The sequence below is a fragment of the Martes martes genome (assembly GCF_963455335.1).
Source record: "Martes martes genome assembly, chromosome: 10".
Taxonomy (NCBI): Eukaryota; Metazoa; Chordata; class Mammalia; order Carnivora; family Mustelidae; genus Martes; species Martes martes.
This window is the reverse complement of record NC_137898.1, coordinates 853,589-870,516: the sequence shown is the minus strand read 5'-3', so window position 1 is coordinate 870,516 and position 16,928 is coordinate 853,589. Positions and strand designations below refer to the sequence as shown.

The window sequence follows — 16,928 nt, the reverse complement described above, 5'->3', positions numbered from 1 at the left end:
GGCACCGCCTCCCCCCACCCCTTTGACCATTCCTCCAGGATGAGGGGCCCCAGACGGCCTCCTCACCTGGAGCCAGGCAGGGGGGCAGCCGTTCCTCCCTCCTCCATGTGCCCCTGGCTGACATCCAGAGCAGGGGCTCCCACAGACCCAGCAGGGCCTGCCCGCCCAGCTAGCATCCCCGAGGGATGACCACTCATGGTGTGCCCAGCTCTGCACCCTATGGGCATGAGCCCCAGGTGCTCGGGAACCTGAAGACCCAACCTGAGAACCACAGGGGCCCCTCTGCCTGGGGGAGTCGGGGGACAGTGAGGAGGTACCCCCCACCTGGGTCCCAATGCCCCTCTGGCCACAGCCCTGTGGGGCCAGGGGGCTCAGCTCGCCACATGCAGGCTGGGGCAGGATGCCCAAGGGGACCCCGCAGCCTTGCCTGGGGCACAGAAGGCTGTGAAGCCATTAGTCCTGGGGCTAGCCTGGGAAACTGCGCAGCAGACGGCTGGCCCCACCCCTGCAGGTCCCCCTTGCGCCCCCACCCAGAGCCTCCGCCCACTCTGCACCATGAGTCCGGTTCCCACAGGGCAGCTGAGAGCAAGAGACTTTCGCTAACTGGTTTTTCAATTCAGTACTGTAAAATTAGCCCAGTGAAATATTTTGATTAAGCCTAGTGACTATTCAGAAATTCAACCTTGGCAAGTTCTGTTTTTTGTTTTTTTTTCCAAGCTGGTGTCCTAGTTTAGAAGCCTCAGGACTGGGGCTAATGACAGGGTCACCTGCCAATGCCCACAAGCCGGAGGGAAAGGTGAGGGTGCTGAGGAGCCTCAGGAAGGGGGTGGGATTGCGGGGAGCATCCGGCAGAGGGCGAGGGCCTGGGGGCTGCCGTGAAGGGAAGAGGGCTGGGGAGCCCCACGTGCAACGAGGCGAGACCCCAGGGGGCCAGGGTCACACCCACAGAGTGGACGCCATGGCGTGGCCAGCAGCTGTCCAGTGCCCCGGGGAGGTGTGGAGGGACAGCCGGCAGAGCGCCTGAGTCTGTGCCCAAGTGGCCGGCAGGGGAAAGAACGGGGGTTGCCCGGAGAGAGGAGCAGCCGGCAATCTGGGTCCCGGGGATCCCAGCAGCAGACACAGACCTCAGCCTACCTGCCCAGCAGTGCACAAAGGCCTTCCCTCCCTACCGTCTCCACACCTGCCAGCCCCCGTCCCGCCAGGCCCCCGGCACAGCAATGGGCTCGCCCACCCCGGGAAGCCTGCCGCCGCACACACAGACAGACACCCACGGCCTCTGGGGGCCAGGCCCAACCAGTCCAACTCCACACACACCTGCTAGGCGTGAGGGACCCTCCGGCACAGAGCCAGGCCCAGGGCCACCCAGAAGCCAAGGCAGGGGTGCAAACACTTCCCAGAAGCCGTGGGGCCTTCTCAATGGGGCAGGAGCTGCGAGAGAGCAGATGCCAGAGGCCAGACACCCTCCATCCCTGCCCGCGTCCCAGCTCCCAGGAGCACCGTGCCCGAGCCGCCCGCCCGCTGACGCAGGACACGGGAAGCCACATGCCGCTGAGGGCCCCTGCATCTGCCAGCCAGCCCAGGGTCAGGCAGATGAAGGCGTAGTCCCCTGCCTGGGGCCACCAGGCACCCCCCGTTTCCCATTAGCCCAGCATGCCCGGGAGGGCTGCCCGGGTCAGCCTCAGAGACACACAGACCCCCACAGCTGAGCAGGCTGGAGGGGGAGAAGCAGCGGGGCAGACGGACCCCAGTGGGGCAGCAAGGCCTGCCGTCCCCCAGGGGGGACGAGTCTGTGGGGCTTTCCCAGGAAACCAAGACCATCTCTGCGGGGGGGCAGACGACACAGGGCCGCTCAGAGCTCCGTCGGTTTGGGGTTTAGCACTGAAAACAAACAAACCGACAAAACAACCTACCTGGTCTGCACTTAGAATACTCTGATTTGGTTTCCCCAATCACTAGGATGGTTTTGGGTCCACCCTCCCAGGGGCCAGCAAGCTTGTGCCCTCTCCCTGCTGGGGTGGGGGGTGGGGGGCACTGAGTTAGGCCCTCTGCCTAGACTCCGCCCGGGGAGAGCAGTGCTGGCTCTGTGGCCTGGCAGGACAGGGAAGCTCTTCCTAGAAAAGGAGGCCAGGGTAGGGAGCCCAATGCCCAGAGCCTGCTGGGTGTGGGCAGGGCAGGCCCAGGCCCCAGTCCATACCAAGGCACAGACACCCCGACTGTGGGGACGGACCACCTAAGCCAGGGGAGTTGGGGGCTGAGGTGGGTGCTGGGGCAGGGTGCCTGGGCTCAGGGACCCTGGCCTGTGTCCCACATGACCCAGACGCGAAGGCACCGGGGCTGGAGGCAGGGGGGCAACAAGTGGGTCATTCCTGGTCTGGCCAAGGCTGCCCAGGCAGCCTGGTACTGGGCTTGGGTGAGGCACAGCGGTCAGGGGTACTTCTCAGCCCCTCTGCCAGGGAACGACCTCCATGGGGGCAAAGCCAGACATGCTCGGGTCCCTTGGGGGGGCATGATCCCCAGACACGCAGACGGCTGGCCACACACCCTGCGCCTGATCCCAGCAGCAGGGAGAGAACAGCTCCGCGGCCCCGTGCCCCCCGCTGCCCCGCTGGGGTCAGGAGCCAGGAGCGCCGGCCTATCCCCAGAAGGACGCCAGGAGGACGTAATCTCCGGGGCGGGGTAATAATGGAATCTGCTTACCAGGCAGGGGCAGAGAGGGGGAGAGGCAAAGCCCCGCCTGCCCACAGATGTCCCTCTCATCCTCCCAAACCCCTGCCCGGGTCCCCGAGGCCCACCTGCCTGGAGCTGTCCACAGTCACTGGGCCGGGGTGGGACGTCACCTCCATCACCTCCTCTCCCCTCAGCACTGGCCCTCGGGGGATGGAGATGGGAACGAGGCCCCAGAAAAAGAGCAGCCCCTCCTCTGACGGGCCCACTGCCTGCCGGCACCCAACCTCAGGCCTGCTGCTCCCGGGCCCAAGGCCCCTGCTTGGCGGCCCTGGACCACTGCCCTGACCTGCTAACACCCAGTGCCCTGAACCCCGAGCCGGGCCCTGTCCCACCAGCCTCCCCCACCCCCAGGAGCACCCACTGCCAGGGGCCTGGGCTGGGGAAGGTGCTGATACTCACACATGTGCCCTCTGCCCTCAGGAACCTGCAAACCAGTCTCAGAGCAGGCCCCCTGGACACGGGCCAGGGTTAGGAAGGCCTGTACCCAAGTGGAGGCCACCAGTCCTAAGGCCACACACACCAGACCCGCCATCACCCTACCGGCTTGGGGCCCCCAACAAGCCGAGGAGAGGCGCAGGACCCCTTGCTCCCCAAACGCCCAGTCAGCACCTGGCCCGAGCCTGCCTAGAGCTGACACCCCCGCCACCACATGCCCATCCTGTTTCTGGGGGCTACAGGGCTCCCAAGGCAGAGGCCACTTGTCATCTAAAAGAAGTGCCCCTAAAAAAATAATAAAATTAAATTAAATTAAAATAAATAAACTTTAAAAAAATAAAACGAGTGCCCCTGCGAGTGGGCGGGGGGGGCGGGGAGCTGGTCTGCAGTCCCCCGGGGACAGCGCGATGCCCCACAGCAGTGAGCTCCTGAGACCAGCATGGAAGGGTAGAGCCGGCCAGACGGGGCCTGGGTTGCGCGCCCACAGCTGCCAGTGCCTCTCGGGGGGCCCGGCTTCCGCAGGGACCTCCTCCAGAGCTCCTGAAGGGCCGGCCACGGAGACGCTAAGGTTGAGGGTGTCCCTCGGGAGAGTGACCTACTGCCCCCTCTTGAAGTCCTGCTGCAGAAGCAGATGGGGGGACCCTGCTGGAGCTGCCAGGGGCCACCGGGGCTGTGGCAGGACTGTCGCCTGGGACTGTCCCCTACGGGCCCCCCAGCCAGGTGGACTCAGGATGCGGCAGATGCCTGGACAGAAGGAGCAGCGAAGGAGAGAGCAGGGCTAGCAGTCCTGGACGTGGCCTTCTGTCCAGTCCCCCACTGGTCATCTGCACCCCCCAGCCTGGCTCCCAAAGGGGGCGGCAGCAGCCCGACAAGGAGGTAATCCCCACACTGATCCACGGACCAAGGATGGCATGGCCTGGGGTGAGGGGTGGCCACCCTTCTGGGTCTCTGAACATGGGGATAACCATGACTGACCCCCCACGTGACTCAACCGGGCTCCCCACCCCACTCCAGCAGGCGCGAGGGCAGTGCGGTGCAGAGGGGCTGCTAGGACACAGAGCCCCAAGGTCAGACGCCCCAGGGTCAGCTGACCAAAGGCAAGCTGTGGAATAGGGGCTGAGAAGCCCACAGGCAGAGGAACCGGGTAAGGCATGGATGTGGCCTGTCCCTACCTCTCTGGGCAGCGCCCAGGACAGCAGCTCTCTGGGGATGCAGAGGACAATGCACACCACAGCCCCTCCCCTAGCCAGACTCCGACAGGTGCTCCCCTGAAGACCCTAGGCCACCAGGTGCCACCTGGGGGTTCCCCTCCAGCCCCTGCCAAGCCCCCATGCATCTGTTGTGCCAGCCGGGACCACGCAGCCCATGTGTGCAGATGCCCTCCGCGGCATCTGCTGGAGAGTGTTCTATCTGTGCCACTTTATGATTAGTTATAAATCCCCTGGGATTTGGGGTTTAGAGTCAGCAAACCTCCAATCTGAGACAAGCCCTCCGCCTCTTTAGAGATAAGCCAGCATCAGCCCCTCGCTATCCACCAAGCCCAGCATCCCTCCAGCAACAGGAAACACTCTGTCTCGTTCTCAGCTCTCAGTGGGAGATACCCATGCCCACCCCCAGCTAGCCCAGGATGGTCTTGGGGCTGAAAGCCTGGCTTCCTGAATTCTATCCCCCGCCCCAGTGCCCAGCCCCAGGGAGAGGGTGGCAAGAGCAGACTGCACAGGGAGCGCCATGGGCTGGGGAGACAGGGGCACAGGGTGATACCTGACGCCTCCACCCCCCACATCTCTGTTGCCCCAGGGTGAGGGCTCGAGCAGGCACACCTCTGACCCACAGCCCAGCCCCTTCGGCCACCCCACAGCCGTCCACCGAGGGCTCAATGTCCTGCATAAACCCCTGCACGTCAACCACACTCAGGCCACAAGACCCCTGAAACAAGGGGCCCCAAAGGGTGGCCACAGGGGACTGGCCAGTGGGGACCAGCCTTCCTCCCCAAGGAGTCCCGACGGTGTTGGCTACCTGCAGCCTCCAGGACACCGGGCCAGGCAACCGGTCAAGTCCCCCAGGTTGCTCTGTGTCCTCGCCACCTCCCTCCCACATCTCCAAGGGGACCCGAGGGGAAGTTTCTTGCCCATGGAGATACAAGGCAAATATCAGAGGGGGGCCAGGGGCTGCCCAGGGAAGTCCCCTCGAATCAACCCCAGAGCCAGGGAAGGCTCCCTTGCGGCCCCAGCCTTGGAGAGCAGGCAGCAATGACAGTCGTGACTCTGAGGCCTCAGCCTCCCCTTGCCCACAGAGTCAGTGGCAGCCCCAGGAGGTCTGGCCCCCAGTTCCTTCTGCAGGGAGAGAGCTGGGGTCTCCCCTGGGAGCTGCCACTAAGCACATCTAGCCCCCCGGCGCCTTCCTCCTCCTGCCCCTGGTCAGCACAGAAGTGGCCCCACAGTCAGGCGAGGACGCAGGCACTGGCCAGACACCTTCCTGCAGCGGCAGAGGCCTGAGGACGCCGCGCCAGCCGCAGCCTCCCTCCCCGGAGCCGGAGCCGCAGACTTCAGCACGGCGCTGCTGGACAGCTCCCCACCCGCCGGCCGCACCGGGACAGAGAGCAGCTCCGTGGCCCCATCCACAACCAGGACCCCGCCCGGGGCAGTTTTTTCTCAGCCCCGAAGACCCCTAAAGAGTCAGGGTGCAGCCAGCAAGGGCCCCCACCCAGGAGGGTGCGGGAGAAATGGGGGCATGACCTGAGGCCTTGTGGCTGCGCCCCCCGGAGACGCAGGAAGCAGGGGTACAGGGTAAGGGGGGCCGCAGGCTGCTGGCAGGAACCAGTGAGGGGCACTCCTGGGCAGAGTGCAGGGGTCCCAGGTTGTCTGTCCACCCCCGTGCACCCCCCCATCCCCATGCCAGCTCCTGACGGCCCTGCTGGCTGGCAGGCCATGCTCCAGGGACAGGGCTCACAGGGAGCTGGTACCAGAGCACAAGGCTCCTGGGGGACCCCTGCCTTTGCAGAGGGGGCAGAGGGCGTAGGCGTAGGAGGGAGACTCTTTCGGGTGACCTCGATCCTGGTCAGACGGCTCAGCATGCCCATCTGGGGAACGCACTTGCACGGCAGCCTGAGCCCCGACCACGGGGCAGAAGCGGGCACGGCTTCCTCAAGCAGGCCTAGCCCCAGGCGGGAAGCCCAAGAACACACACCGTGTAGGGGGGCCAGGCGTCCGCTGGTTCTGCGTGAGGTCACACGCGGAAGGCCCAGGCCCGGCGTGCTGGCTGAGCCGCTCAGCGAGGACGGAGCCGGCCCGTGGGCCCAGGGTGGGCAGGGCTGCGGCCCCCCGGCCCAAGCTCTGGCCACCACACACGCTGATGTCCACCTGCCTTTCCATCGTGCCCAAGGCCGCAGTGAGTACTCCCGCTGGCTCTCAAGGAGATGCCCACCGTAGCCAGGGCCTGAGGCTGGCCTGGAGCCAAGGGCCAGCGGGATGCAAGGAGGGGCAGTAGGGTCCACACGCGGATGGGGCCTCCCTCTGCCACGCTGCTATGGTCACGGGGGGCTTGGGAGGCGGGACCAGGGGAGAACCGGAGGCTGGCCCCACCTGCGCGACCCTGCAACGACCCCCACTCCTCCACAAGCAGCAGCCCCGCCGGGCCCGTACCTCTGTGCACACAGCCGTCACCGGAGCTTCGGGACGGGGCGGGGCTGTGGCCCCCAGGCAGCACTGAGCCCGCGTTCTGCTGTGCCCCACACCTGGCTCCCCGCCCGGAGGGTCCGTGGTCTAGACAGCGCAGACCACAGGCCGCTACACCGTCCTCGCTGCACCAGGACAGGACACAGCCGCACACCGTGCTCCCCGCCGCCCCCCCCAAGCAGCTGCATCCCGGGGGAGCTCAGGAACTCAGACCCTCACGGTCCCAGGCCTTGGGGTGATGCCCAGCTTGAGCACCCCTGGCAGCAGCATCTGGCCCCGGGTCCCGCTGGCCTCCAGGCACCCCGGGCAGAGACCCAGCCAGTGGTGGAGACGCAGCCTCCAGGAAACGGCCACTGCCGGTGAAGGATCTAGCGTCTGGCTGACTTCGCCGGTTTGGGGACCTGGTGCTGACTGCACGGGGTGACCTGGCACTGTGCTGTTCTAGAGTCTCTGTCAGACACCCACACCAAAATATTTAAACTGTGGCTGGGACTCGCCTCCAAATAATGCGGGCTGGGGGGTGGGGCAAGATCGGTCTCCTGTTGCCGCAGCTGGGGTGGGCTCTCGGGGTCTGGGTGCTCTTCTGTGTCTGAGAATGCCCCTGTGTGGAAGAAGGGGAGAAGCCGGTTCCCATGAAGCCCCCAGCTGCGGTCCCGGAAGCCAGTGCAGGGCCCCATCCCGGGGGGGGGGGGGGGCCAGGAGAGAGGAAGCCGCCGGCCGGCCAGCAGTGAGACGTGGAGCAGGGAGGCGTCCCAGGGCAGCAGGGCACTGCGTGGCAGGGGGAAGGGGCAGAGCGAGCTCCTCACCGGCCCAGAGCCTTCGGGGTGAGGCAGCCACCACTCTGAGGCCCCACGACTGTGCCCCCTGCTCCCCGACGCAGCAGCCCGGCGCAGCTGGCCCAGCCGGCCTTGCAACAAGGCCCACCCGCTCGGCCCCAAGTGAGAACTCAGAACATCACACCCGCCAAGGACATGAGTAAATGCGAAAACTCATCTGTCCTCGTTTCTCCCCGTGGTCCCCTGCCCAGGCCGGGGGCTCCCTCAGGCACCATGGCCGGCACATGGCCCAAGGGGGACACAGGGTACAGCAGCCACACTGGGCCTCTGCCGAGCCCTAAGGGAGCCGTGTCCCTCCCCAGCGTCACACGTGAGGAGATCGGAGAAACAGCGTAGGGACGGGACACTCTCCAAGGGGTCGCAGACATCACCCACAATCTGAGCTCTTCACTGATGGCCCAGAGGGGCCCTGCCCCCGGGGGGCTCTGTGCGCAAGCTGACCCTGGAGACCCCTGACAGTCACAACACCCCACGCCTTCCGGCTGACTCCTGCGGGGGGCGGCCGGCCCAGCCCCTTCCAGGTTCCCACACGCCATATGCCAAGAATGGACGCAGGAGATAGGGACAAGGCAGAGGCCTCAGGGCCACACCTACAAGCCAGCCGACCGCACACATCTCAATGGTCCCAGGGGACCTGGGGCTCCCCACACTCACGGAAACTGCTGCCCTGAAGAGCAAAGAGCCTGGAAAGTTCCACCGTGTCCCTCACCATAGGCATCAAGGGCTCACGCCTTGATGCTGTCCATACCCAGCAGGGAAACTGCCCAGGCTATACCCAGGCCCCGGGCTCCCCACCCCGGCGAGGGGGCTTCACCTGGTCTCTGCAGACCTGGGCTCCCGAAGACCCCTGCCCACCTGTGCCCTGGCCTCCAGCTTGAGAGCAACAGTACCACCGGGGAAGCTGGACGCAGGGGCCCAGTCTGCCGGTGGCCCCCATGTCTCAGAGAGAATGAGGGGTGTTAAGCTACCCTGCCTCAGGGCTGCCTCCCCACCCCAGCCCTGCCTCACCCCGGGGCCGCCTCTGTCCATGGCTTGGCCCCCCCTGGGAGGCCCCCTAGTCAGGGAGAGCGCCAGCCAGGGCTCAGGTGAGCTCGCGGCCAGTCCAGGCCAGGCAGGGGCTCCCCAGCTGGTCGCCTCCTCTCGCTGGCCACAGGGAGGGACCCGCCAGGTGCCCAGGCGGCCACCCCCAGCACAGACGCCCCAGGCGCTGCCTCCCCAGCCCCCTCCCACCCTGACCCTTGGCCCAAGCCAGCAGCTCCCCAGGAGGTACCCGGGCCAAACCACCCCTCGCAGATGCCACATTCCTGGCCAGGCAGCCTCTCACCGCCCCCGCAGACGGCCCACGGCCCCGAGGCCTGACGTATCCCCAGCGCCCGCTGCGCCACTCAGCCGCATAATCGCTGTTTAGGCTGCCCTCCCACCTCCGCCCTGGGGCCAGCCCTGCCCTCCAGGGCACACAGTCTCGCCCTGCCTGAGCCCAGAGTGGGCGGCGATGGGTGGAGGATGCCTCCATCACCCAAGGCAGGCTGTTGAGCCCCTAGTCCCGGGGACCCTCAGCGCCTCCACCAGTCCCCAAACCAGAACCATGAGGCCCTGAGAATCTTCTGTGCCCTGTGGTCGGGCTCAAGTGGGGTCAGCCCCAGGCCCCTGCGCGGACAAGGATGTGGCAGGCACCGGGGGGAGTGGCTCTGATCTCACAAGCTTGCCCCTGCCAGGGTGTGTGTCCCCAGGATCTCATGCGGTGTTCTATACCTCCGTGTCCGCTCGAAACGCACCCGGAGGGACCCCGCTGCCCCGGGGCACAGCGAGGAGACCGCCCGGAAGAGAAGCGCTGCTCTTGGAAGCCGCGGGGCCTTTGGGAGCACTGTCCTGGGGGGTGGGGTTGCTGCCTGGGTCCAGAACACTGGCCCCTCAGAGGCTGCCGAGCGAGGTCTGGGCCGCCTCTCGGGGTGGGGCCGGCACAATCCGGGCTTTGTCCCTGCGGCCTCAGGCCCAGCCCAGCCTCCATCTTGTCCAGCGTCCGAGGCAGCTGGCCAGGGGCAGCCCTGCTCAGCTAGCCGGCACCCCTGGGGCAAGGCCTCAGCCAGCTTGGACACCCGTAGCCAGGCTCAGGGAGGCTCACCCCAGGCCTGGGGCTGACGGGGCCCAGCACCCGGAAGGCTCCACCAGAGTGGTTGCCAGGAGACACCGGCCCTCCCCACACCAGAAAGGACTTTCTGCAGGGTCCCAGGGAGCCCAGGGGTCCCTCCTGTCCTCTGAGAGCCCAGCTGGGACCTGACAGCCGTAGACCCGCTGTCCTCCCGCCAGACACTGCCCACCGCAGATGTACCCTCCCACTGACATCACTCCCAGCACGAGCCCCACAGAAGCTGCAGGAACCCGGCTCAGGGGCAGGGGGCTGGGCAGCCGAGTCCGGCCAGCCTCTGGCCTAGGCCTCGAGCACAGACCCACCCCATTAAGCTCCGGGGTGGCCACAAAGTCCTATGGGCCCACCCTGCACACCCGGAGGGAAAAGCCGACGTGGGGAACACGTGGGGCCCGAGGCCGGCAGCAAGGCCCCTCGGACGCCGTGAGAACCCTAGGAGGTGCACGGCCCCCATACTCGCCGTCAGGCAAGGGACCCCCAGAGAGTGCGAGCCCTCCCAGGCCCCAGGGACACCGTCCACCAGAGGCAGGCAAAGCAGAGGGGGGCTCTGGGGCCCGGGGAGCCCCAGGTGCAGCCACACCCCAGTGGGCAAAGGCAAGGTGACCCCAGCGGTCAGCTGCCTCCTCCCCCAGCGCAGTCCCTGGCCAGGGTGCAGGCAGCAGAGCGGCCTCACCCACCCAGGACCCCTGAAAACCCCTGAAAAAGCCAGTTCGGGCTCCCACGGCCTTGAAGGCACAGGTGTTCTCCAAACCAGAGCAGCAGGCCACCACGAAGGTGCCCTAACCGCCCCTGGCCCGCAGCAGTCCCAGACCCTCCCCTCCCATCCGCGTGCACGGGCGGCGTGGCCAGGGCGCCCTGCTCCGCGTCCAGCCTCCGCCCCGGGAGGACTGTCTGCTCCGGGCACACTGAAGGTGCCGGGTGCAGCGCAGGCCGGGTGTCAGGCACGGTGGACGCAGACGGCGCGCATTCAGGCCCTGAGGTCACCCCACAAGCACCTGTGAAAACCAGGACTCGATCAGCCAGAGACCCGTGCCCCTGGGTGGGGCCCAAGCCAGGCTGGTTTTCTGCGCCAACCCCTGTGCTGGCCCCGCAAGGTCCTTCTGGAGGCCGTGGTGGGGGTGGGGTCAGGGGAGCCCAAGGAGCCAGCCCTGGAGGCCCCCGTCCCACACACTTCACCAGTCGTGGCCAAACCTCTCAGCCCCCAGAAAGGGTCAGGATGCCCCTGGCCACGCTCAGGCAGGCTGGGTTCGGGGGCAGGACCCGGAGCGCCTCACTGTGTGGCTCCTCTCCCCCAAACACAGTCCTGGGTGGCTGCACCCCCCCCCCAGCCTTCCATGATGACCTGCTCTGGCCCCGTCTCTACCCTTGCAGGTGGGAGCACCCTGTTCCCAGACAGCTCTAGAGACAACCAGGCCCCTGGGCGCAGGACACGCTCTTCCCACGTCACCCTGGGAGCCCCGGCTGGGGGCGGGGGTGCTGGCCTCAGCGCTTGGAGCCCAACAGCACCTGGCTTCCCCTTCGCACCGCTGCCCAGGCTGAGCCCTCCGCCTGGCACGTCCTTCCTGCTACACACAACTTGCCCGCAGGTGGGACCTACGAAAACTCGTGGGTACTCAGAGCTGTGACCGACCATAGTGGGCAGGGGACACTTTTGAGACCAGGGTCCTAGGCCTCAGGCCACCCCCTGGACCCTCCCATCTTTACCTTCGGAAAACAGCCCGTCCTTTAAGGTGTGACCCCAGAAACCTCCAAGCTGAGCTCCCCTCCATTGGCAGGGACAGCCCCCCCAGGGACAGCTCTCAGTCCCAGCCGGGGGCTTCCGGGGAGAGCATGCACTGTGGGAGGGGGGCTGGGGAGCGTCGGTGCTGCTCAGTCGCTGGCAGGACACGGGCCTTTCCAGCAGCTCCAGGAGCCCGGGGGAGACAGGCGTGGGGGGCTCGGACCACAACTACTGGAGAATAGGGTCCTGCTGCTTGAACATTGAAACCGAGCCTGTGCCACGAGCAGGCGGGGCTTTCCCTCCACCCCCAGGGAGCTGCTGTCCTTGAGCAGAGCACTCGGTTCGGAGCCTGCGTCCTGGCTCGTAGACGGGTTAGACAGACAGAGGCCCGCCTGCTGCACCGAGGGCGGAGGCTCGCGGGGCGGGGGGAGAGACCCCCAGACACAGGAGCTCGTCCACACCCGGCCGGCAGAGGCCCAGCCCACTCTCTGCCCCGTCTGCCCTCCTTTTCCTCTGGCCACATCCCCTTCTCTGGGCTTCAGCTCCCAATGGCACCCTGAGGCCGACTCCAGCCAGCCCACCCCCGTCCCCCAGCTCCAGCCCCCACCCCCCCAGCCTCTCACCGGCTCTCAAGCTGTCTTCTGCTCAACTTTCTAAACCCAAACCCATCCTCTGGGCCCCAGGCTCCTCCCCTCCCACCCCTGCCTCGGGCCCGGGTCCGTCTGCTCCAGCTCTGGGCCGTGGGGCACCTGCGGGTCTACCCGCCTCCCTCCCTCACCTGTGCCATCGTTGCCAGCTTCCCCCACCCCAGGACTCCTCTCCAGCCTACCTGACACCGGCACCCCCTGGGAATTCTCCGGAAGGCCCCTCAGAAAGGTCCCTCGAGGACCTCCAGGGGCCGTCCCAGCTCCCTCAGTGTGGCAGTCCCGTCTCCTCCCTCTCGCCTCCTCACCAGTCTCTCAGCGCAGCCAGGGTGCCCCCCGCCCCGCGTCTCTTGTGAGCTGGACTGACCCTTCATCTGAACACCAGGCCCCAGCCGCCGCCTCCTCGGTTCCCACTGCAGACAGAGGGTTTCCGAGAGCCCCGCATCTTACTGCGTGCCGCAGCTCCGGAAACAACACCCAGAGCCCGCTGTCCTCCTCCTCCTCCAGCGGGCGTCCCCGGCCTGCTGGTGGCTGAGCCTCAGCCACGTTTGTCAGGCTCAGGTCTGGGCAGGCCCTGCTCTGCTCCCCGGCCCGAGTGGTCCGGAGCAATACAGTGCATGACACCCCCCAGCTCTGCCTGCCTACCTGCACTGGCTCGGGACCCGCCAGCACCCTCCACAGGTGCCCCTGCCCTCCAGGCGAAGAAGCCTTTCCTGGATCAGGGACCGGACGGACAGCCTTGGCAGTGACACCTGTCCCCCGGCAGGTCCTGAAAACCCAACCCCCCAGTGGAAAACACAACACAACAGAGGCCTCCTGGGGCTGCCGACACAGGCGCCCCCAGAACGTTAAGGACAGCTGTGCGGAGCCGCCCAGGCCGAAGGAAGATGGGCTGGAAGCCACAGCCACAGCCGCAGCAGCCCGAGAGGCGGCCTCACGCCCCCGCGAAGTCAGAGCCCGCCCGCAGAGCCCGGCACCGACCAAGAGCTGCGGGCCACGGGAAAGCTGCGGTAAAAAGGCTGGACCAGGCTTGCCACCGGCTCCGCCCTGGGCAGCAGCTCCCACCTCACCTGAGTCCCGGAGGCCGCAGCTTGGGGCAGAGCGGCAGGCACCCTTCCAAGGGGCCCGAGCTCGGGATGTGCAGGGCTGAGAGGACCAGCGGCCGCCGGGCTGACTCCCTCCCCGACCGCAGCTTCCCCTTTGCAAGACTTGGGCAAAGTGCACGTGAAGAACAGGGAGGACCCAGGCACGCTGTCGTCCCCGGCGGGCGGGGGGACCCGGGCACGCTGTCGTCCGGGGCAGGCGGGGGGACCCGGGCACGCTGTCGTCCGGGGCAGGTGGGGGGGACCCGGGCACGCTGTCGTCCGGGGCAGGTGGGGGGGACCCGGGCACGCTGTCGTCCGGGGCAGGTGGGGGGGACCCGGGCACGCTGTCGTCCGGGGCAGGTGGGGGGGACCCGGGCACGCTGTCGTCCGGGGCAGGTGAGGGGGACCCGGGCACACTGTCGTCCCCGGCGGGCTGGGGGGGGTGGCACTTGGAACTACAGTCCTTCATTCTTCCGCTGAGGTCTCCTGGCAGAAAGCCTAGCCCCAGATAAGGTCACACGTTTATCTCCGGAGCAAAAGGACAGGCCGAGGAAACTGCAACTCTCTCGGCATTTGATGTTGAAGACCAGCCAGCAAGCCCCGGGACCAGGCCCGGAGCACCCACACCCCAAGGACTCACGTCCACCAAACTCCAGATGACCCTTCCACAGAAGGGACAGTGAGACAGCACCAAGAGGACAGCCTCCCCCAGCCCTCCTGGGCTGCCGAGGAAGCCAGAAGGAACGCGGGATGGACAGACCCCGGGGGAGGGGGCTCCACTAGGCCAGCAGCCAGCAGCGACTCCCCTCGAAGGGGAGAGGGACCCGAGGAGAAAGGCCGCTCACTTTGTGCGCCCCTGGGAGCTGCTTCTAAACATCACGGAGCAACGTGTTGTTGACACGCGCGCAGCACATCCTTTTGTATTCATTACTGTTAATTACAGTGGAAACCTCCCGTAATTACCTGTACAACAGATAACTCGGTGGAGAGTATGAGACCAGCCCCCGCCATGGAGACAGGCGAGCACGGCCCACATATAACTCATTGCTGTCACCACTCACACGACGACGCTTCCTTATAATCACATTTTATTGGTACGATAATTAGATTATTTCACTGCTTCCCACATTCTGCTGCCCCAGGTCCCTCCCCAACCAAGGACTTCACCAACCACAGTCGTCCCTTGCAGGAAACATGCGTGTTTTGAACTCAGACGAACACCGGCTGTTTGCCACCTCCTCCTTGAACCCCAGGCCACACCATCCCCTCTCCCAACAGTGCTGCCCCACTGCCAGAGGCCCCTTGGGGTCTCTGCGGTCACACAGAGGCTGTCCTCCCAGGGTGGGAGAGGGGCAGCTCCCACTGCCCCTGCCAGGTCCCTTCCTAGGCACTTTGCCTTAGTTCCATCACAGCCGCTGCCCTCCCTGGAGAGCCCAGGGCCTGGCCCACTTCCCTCCCTCACACCACCTCCTAGTTGCAACTCCGTGCCACCCAAGGGCCTTGGGAAGGGCCTGCAGCCTCCTGGCCAGAGCAGCTCCCTCCTGGGCCCCCACCCTGCACCAGCAGGGTGGGACCAGCCCCGCTGCACCCTCCTCCTCTCTTCCTCCTCTCCTCTGCCAGCCCTGGGTCTAAGGAACTTCCAGAGAGACAGGGAGAAGCAGTCAGTGCCAATCGGACCTCTGGGCTGCCAGGAGAGGCCCATCCTGGGAGAAGAAAGAAAATGGCTGAGCCCAGCCTCCCACAAAGCCGCTCTGTGAACGCCTGGCCAGCTGGATGAGGGGATGGCTGCTAGGCTGGGAGCTAGCCTGATCACCAGAAAGACAACCAGGACCAGCCAGGGCCCTGCCTCCTCCCACAGGCTGGGATTTGGAGACGTATGGCCCGGGATCCCGAATAGGGCCCAGTACCAGCCTCCCTGTCCCTCCCCTGGGGGAGTGCAGTGTCGCAGACGTTCCAAACAGCAGCTAGAGGAGTGCAAGGCGCTGTCCAGCCCTCCCAGGCGCCTCAGGACTCTCCCACTCCCACCGTGGAGGAAGGTCCGAGCCTGGCCAAGGCGGCCTGGTTGGCCCGCAAGACGCGTAAGGCCGCCTCCCTGCCCGCCTGCCTGCTTGCTTGCCCACCGCCGCCACCACTACCACTACCGCCGCCGCCGCCGCCGCCGCCGGGAGTTGGGGGTCGCGGCCGGGGGCGCGCGGCCCGGGGCGCAGCTGCTCGGGCAGCACGCCTATTAGCGCGGCCGCGGCAGACGGCAGATGGGCGCCCGCTCGGCCCCCTCCTCCCGCGGCACAATGGGCCGGGTCGCTCGGGCGCACAATGCGGCCGGGGCCGCGCACCTGCAGCCGGAGCCGAGGGGCGCTGGCCCGGTCCGGCCCGGCCCGTGCGCCCCCGTCCGCGCCGCGTGTCCTTGGGCCGCGCCCGGCCGACCGCAGCCGCGCGGCCTGCGGGATCCGCGGCGGGACCCGGCGCCCAGCCGCCCATTGTTCGCGGCCGCCGGCCGGAGCCGCGGGCCGGGCCTACAGCTCCCCGCTCGGGACGACCTCCTTCCGGGCGCCCCCTCCCCGCTAGGCGCGCAGTCAGCACGGCCTCCCCGGTCGCGGGCCTGTGCGCCCCTGCTCCCCGGCGCCCCCCGGCCCTTCCCGGCGCCCGGTCCCCATCCATGCCCCCGGTCCCCTTCGATGTCCCCGGTCCCCTGGTCCCCCCCACACGTGTCCCCGGGCCCCCTCGGTGTCCCCGGTCCCCACGGACCCCTGGCCTCCCAAGCCCCCGTCCCCCGGCGCCGGTCCCTCCGGCCCCCGTTCTCCATCGGTGTCCGCGGTCCCCTGCGCCCCCCCCGTGCCCCGGTCCCCCGGCTCCCTACGCCGGGTCCCGGGTCCCCCTCGGTGCTCCCGCTCCCCCGGGCCCCGGGTCTCCCCGAAAGCCCCGGGCCCGGCCCCCCCGGCGCCCCGGCCCCGCACGCACCTGTCTGCCCCTTGCCCAGCGTCTTCTCCAGCCGGTAGGGCCCCACATACTGCGCGTGCTGCGCCCCGCCGCCGTCCTTCCCCGTCGATGTCATCGCTCCCGGGCCCGGCGCCGGCGAGGTGGGAGCCCCGGGCGGGCGGGCGGCGGCGGCAGGGAGGGGCCGCGTCCGTCCGCGTCCGTCCGTCCGTCCGTCCGCGCGTCCGTGCGCTGGGCCGGGTCCGCGGCGCCCCGGCGGGCCGCGCTCGCTCCGCGCCCCGCGCGCCTCCCCGCGCCGCCGCCCCCCGCGCCCGGCTCCGCTGCGGCCCGGCCCGCGGCACTGCCTGCGCTCTCGGAGAGGACCGGGCGGGCGGGGGCACCAGGCTTCCGCCGCCGCCGCCGCCGCCGCCGCCGCCGCCGCCGAGGCCCGCGCCCCGCGCCCCGCGCCCCCAGCGCACGCCCGTCCGTCAGTCCTCGGCCGCGCAGCCCAGCCGAGCCGAGCCGCCGGGCCGAGCCGAGTCGCCGAGCCGAGCCGAGCCGAGCCGAGCGGCCGAGCCGAGCCGAGCCGAGCCGAGCCGAGCCGAGCCGAGCCGAGCGGCCGGGCCGAGCCGAGCCGAGCCGAGCTTAGCGGCCGAGCCGAGCCGAGCCGAGCCGAGCCCGAACGGGCGCAGCCGCCTGAGGCGGTGGCGGCGAGTGGCTCCTGCGTCCGCCAATCAGCAGCACCAAC

The 16,928-nt window shown here is 67.9% G+C and overlaps 1 protein-coding gene across 4 annotated transcripts in view; it reads right to left on the bottom strand.

The window, feature by feature from the left end:
• Positions 1-16,319, bottom strand: part of BRSK2 (BR serine/threonine kinase 2) — a gene marked incomplete at both ends in the record, with an annotated part of 57,268 nt that extends 40,949 nt beyond the window's left edge. For all 4 annotated transcript variants that reach the window (XM_080817618.1, XM_080817619.1, XM_080817620.1 and 1 more), the window contains one exon: positions 16,226-16,319. In XM_080817618.1, the coding sequence (XP_080673744.1) occupies positions 16,226-16,319 (94 nt within the window). The remainder of the gene's footprint in view (positions 1-16,225) is intronic.
• Positions 16,320-16,928: the final 609 nt, after the last annotated feature.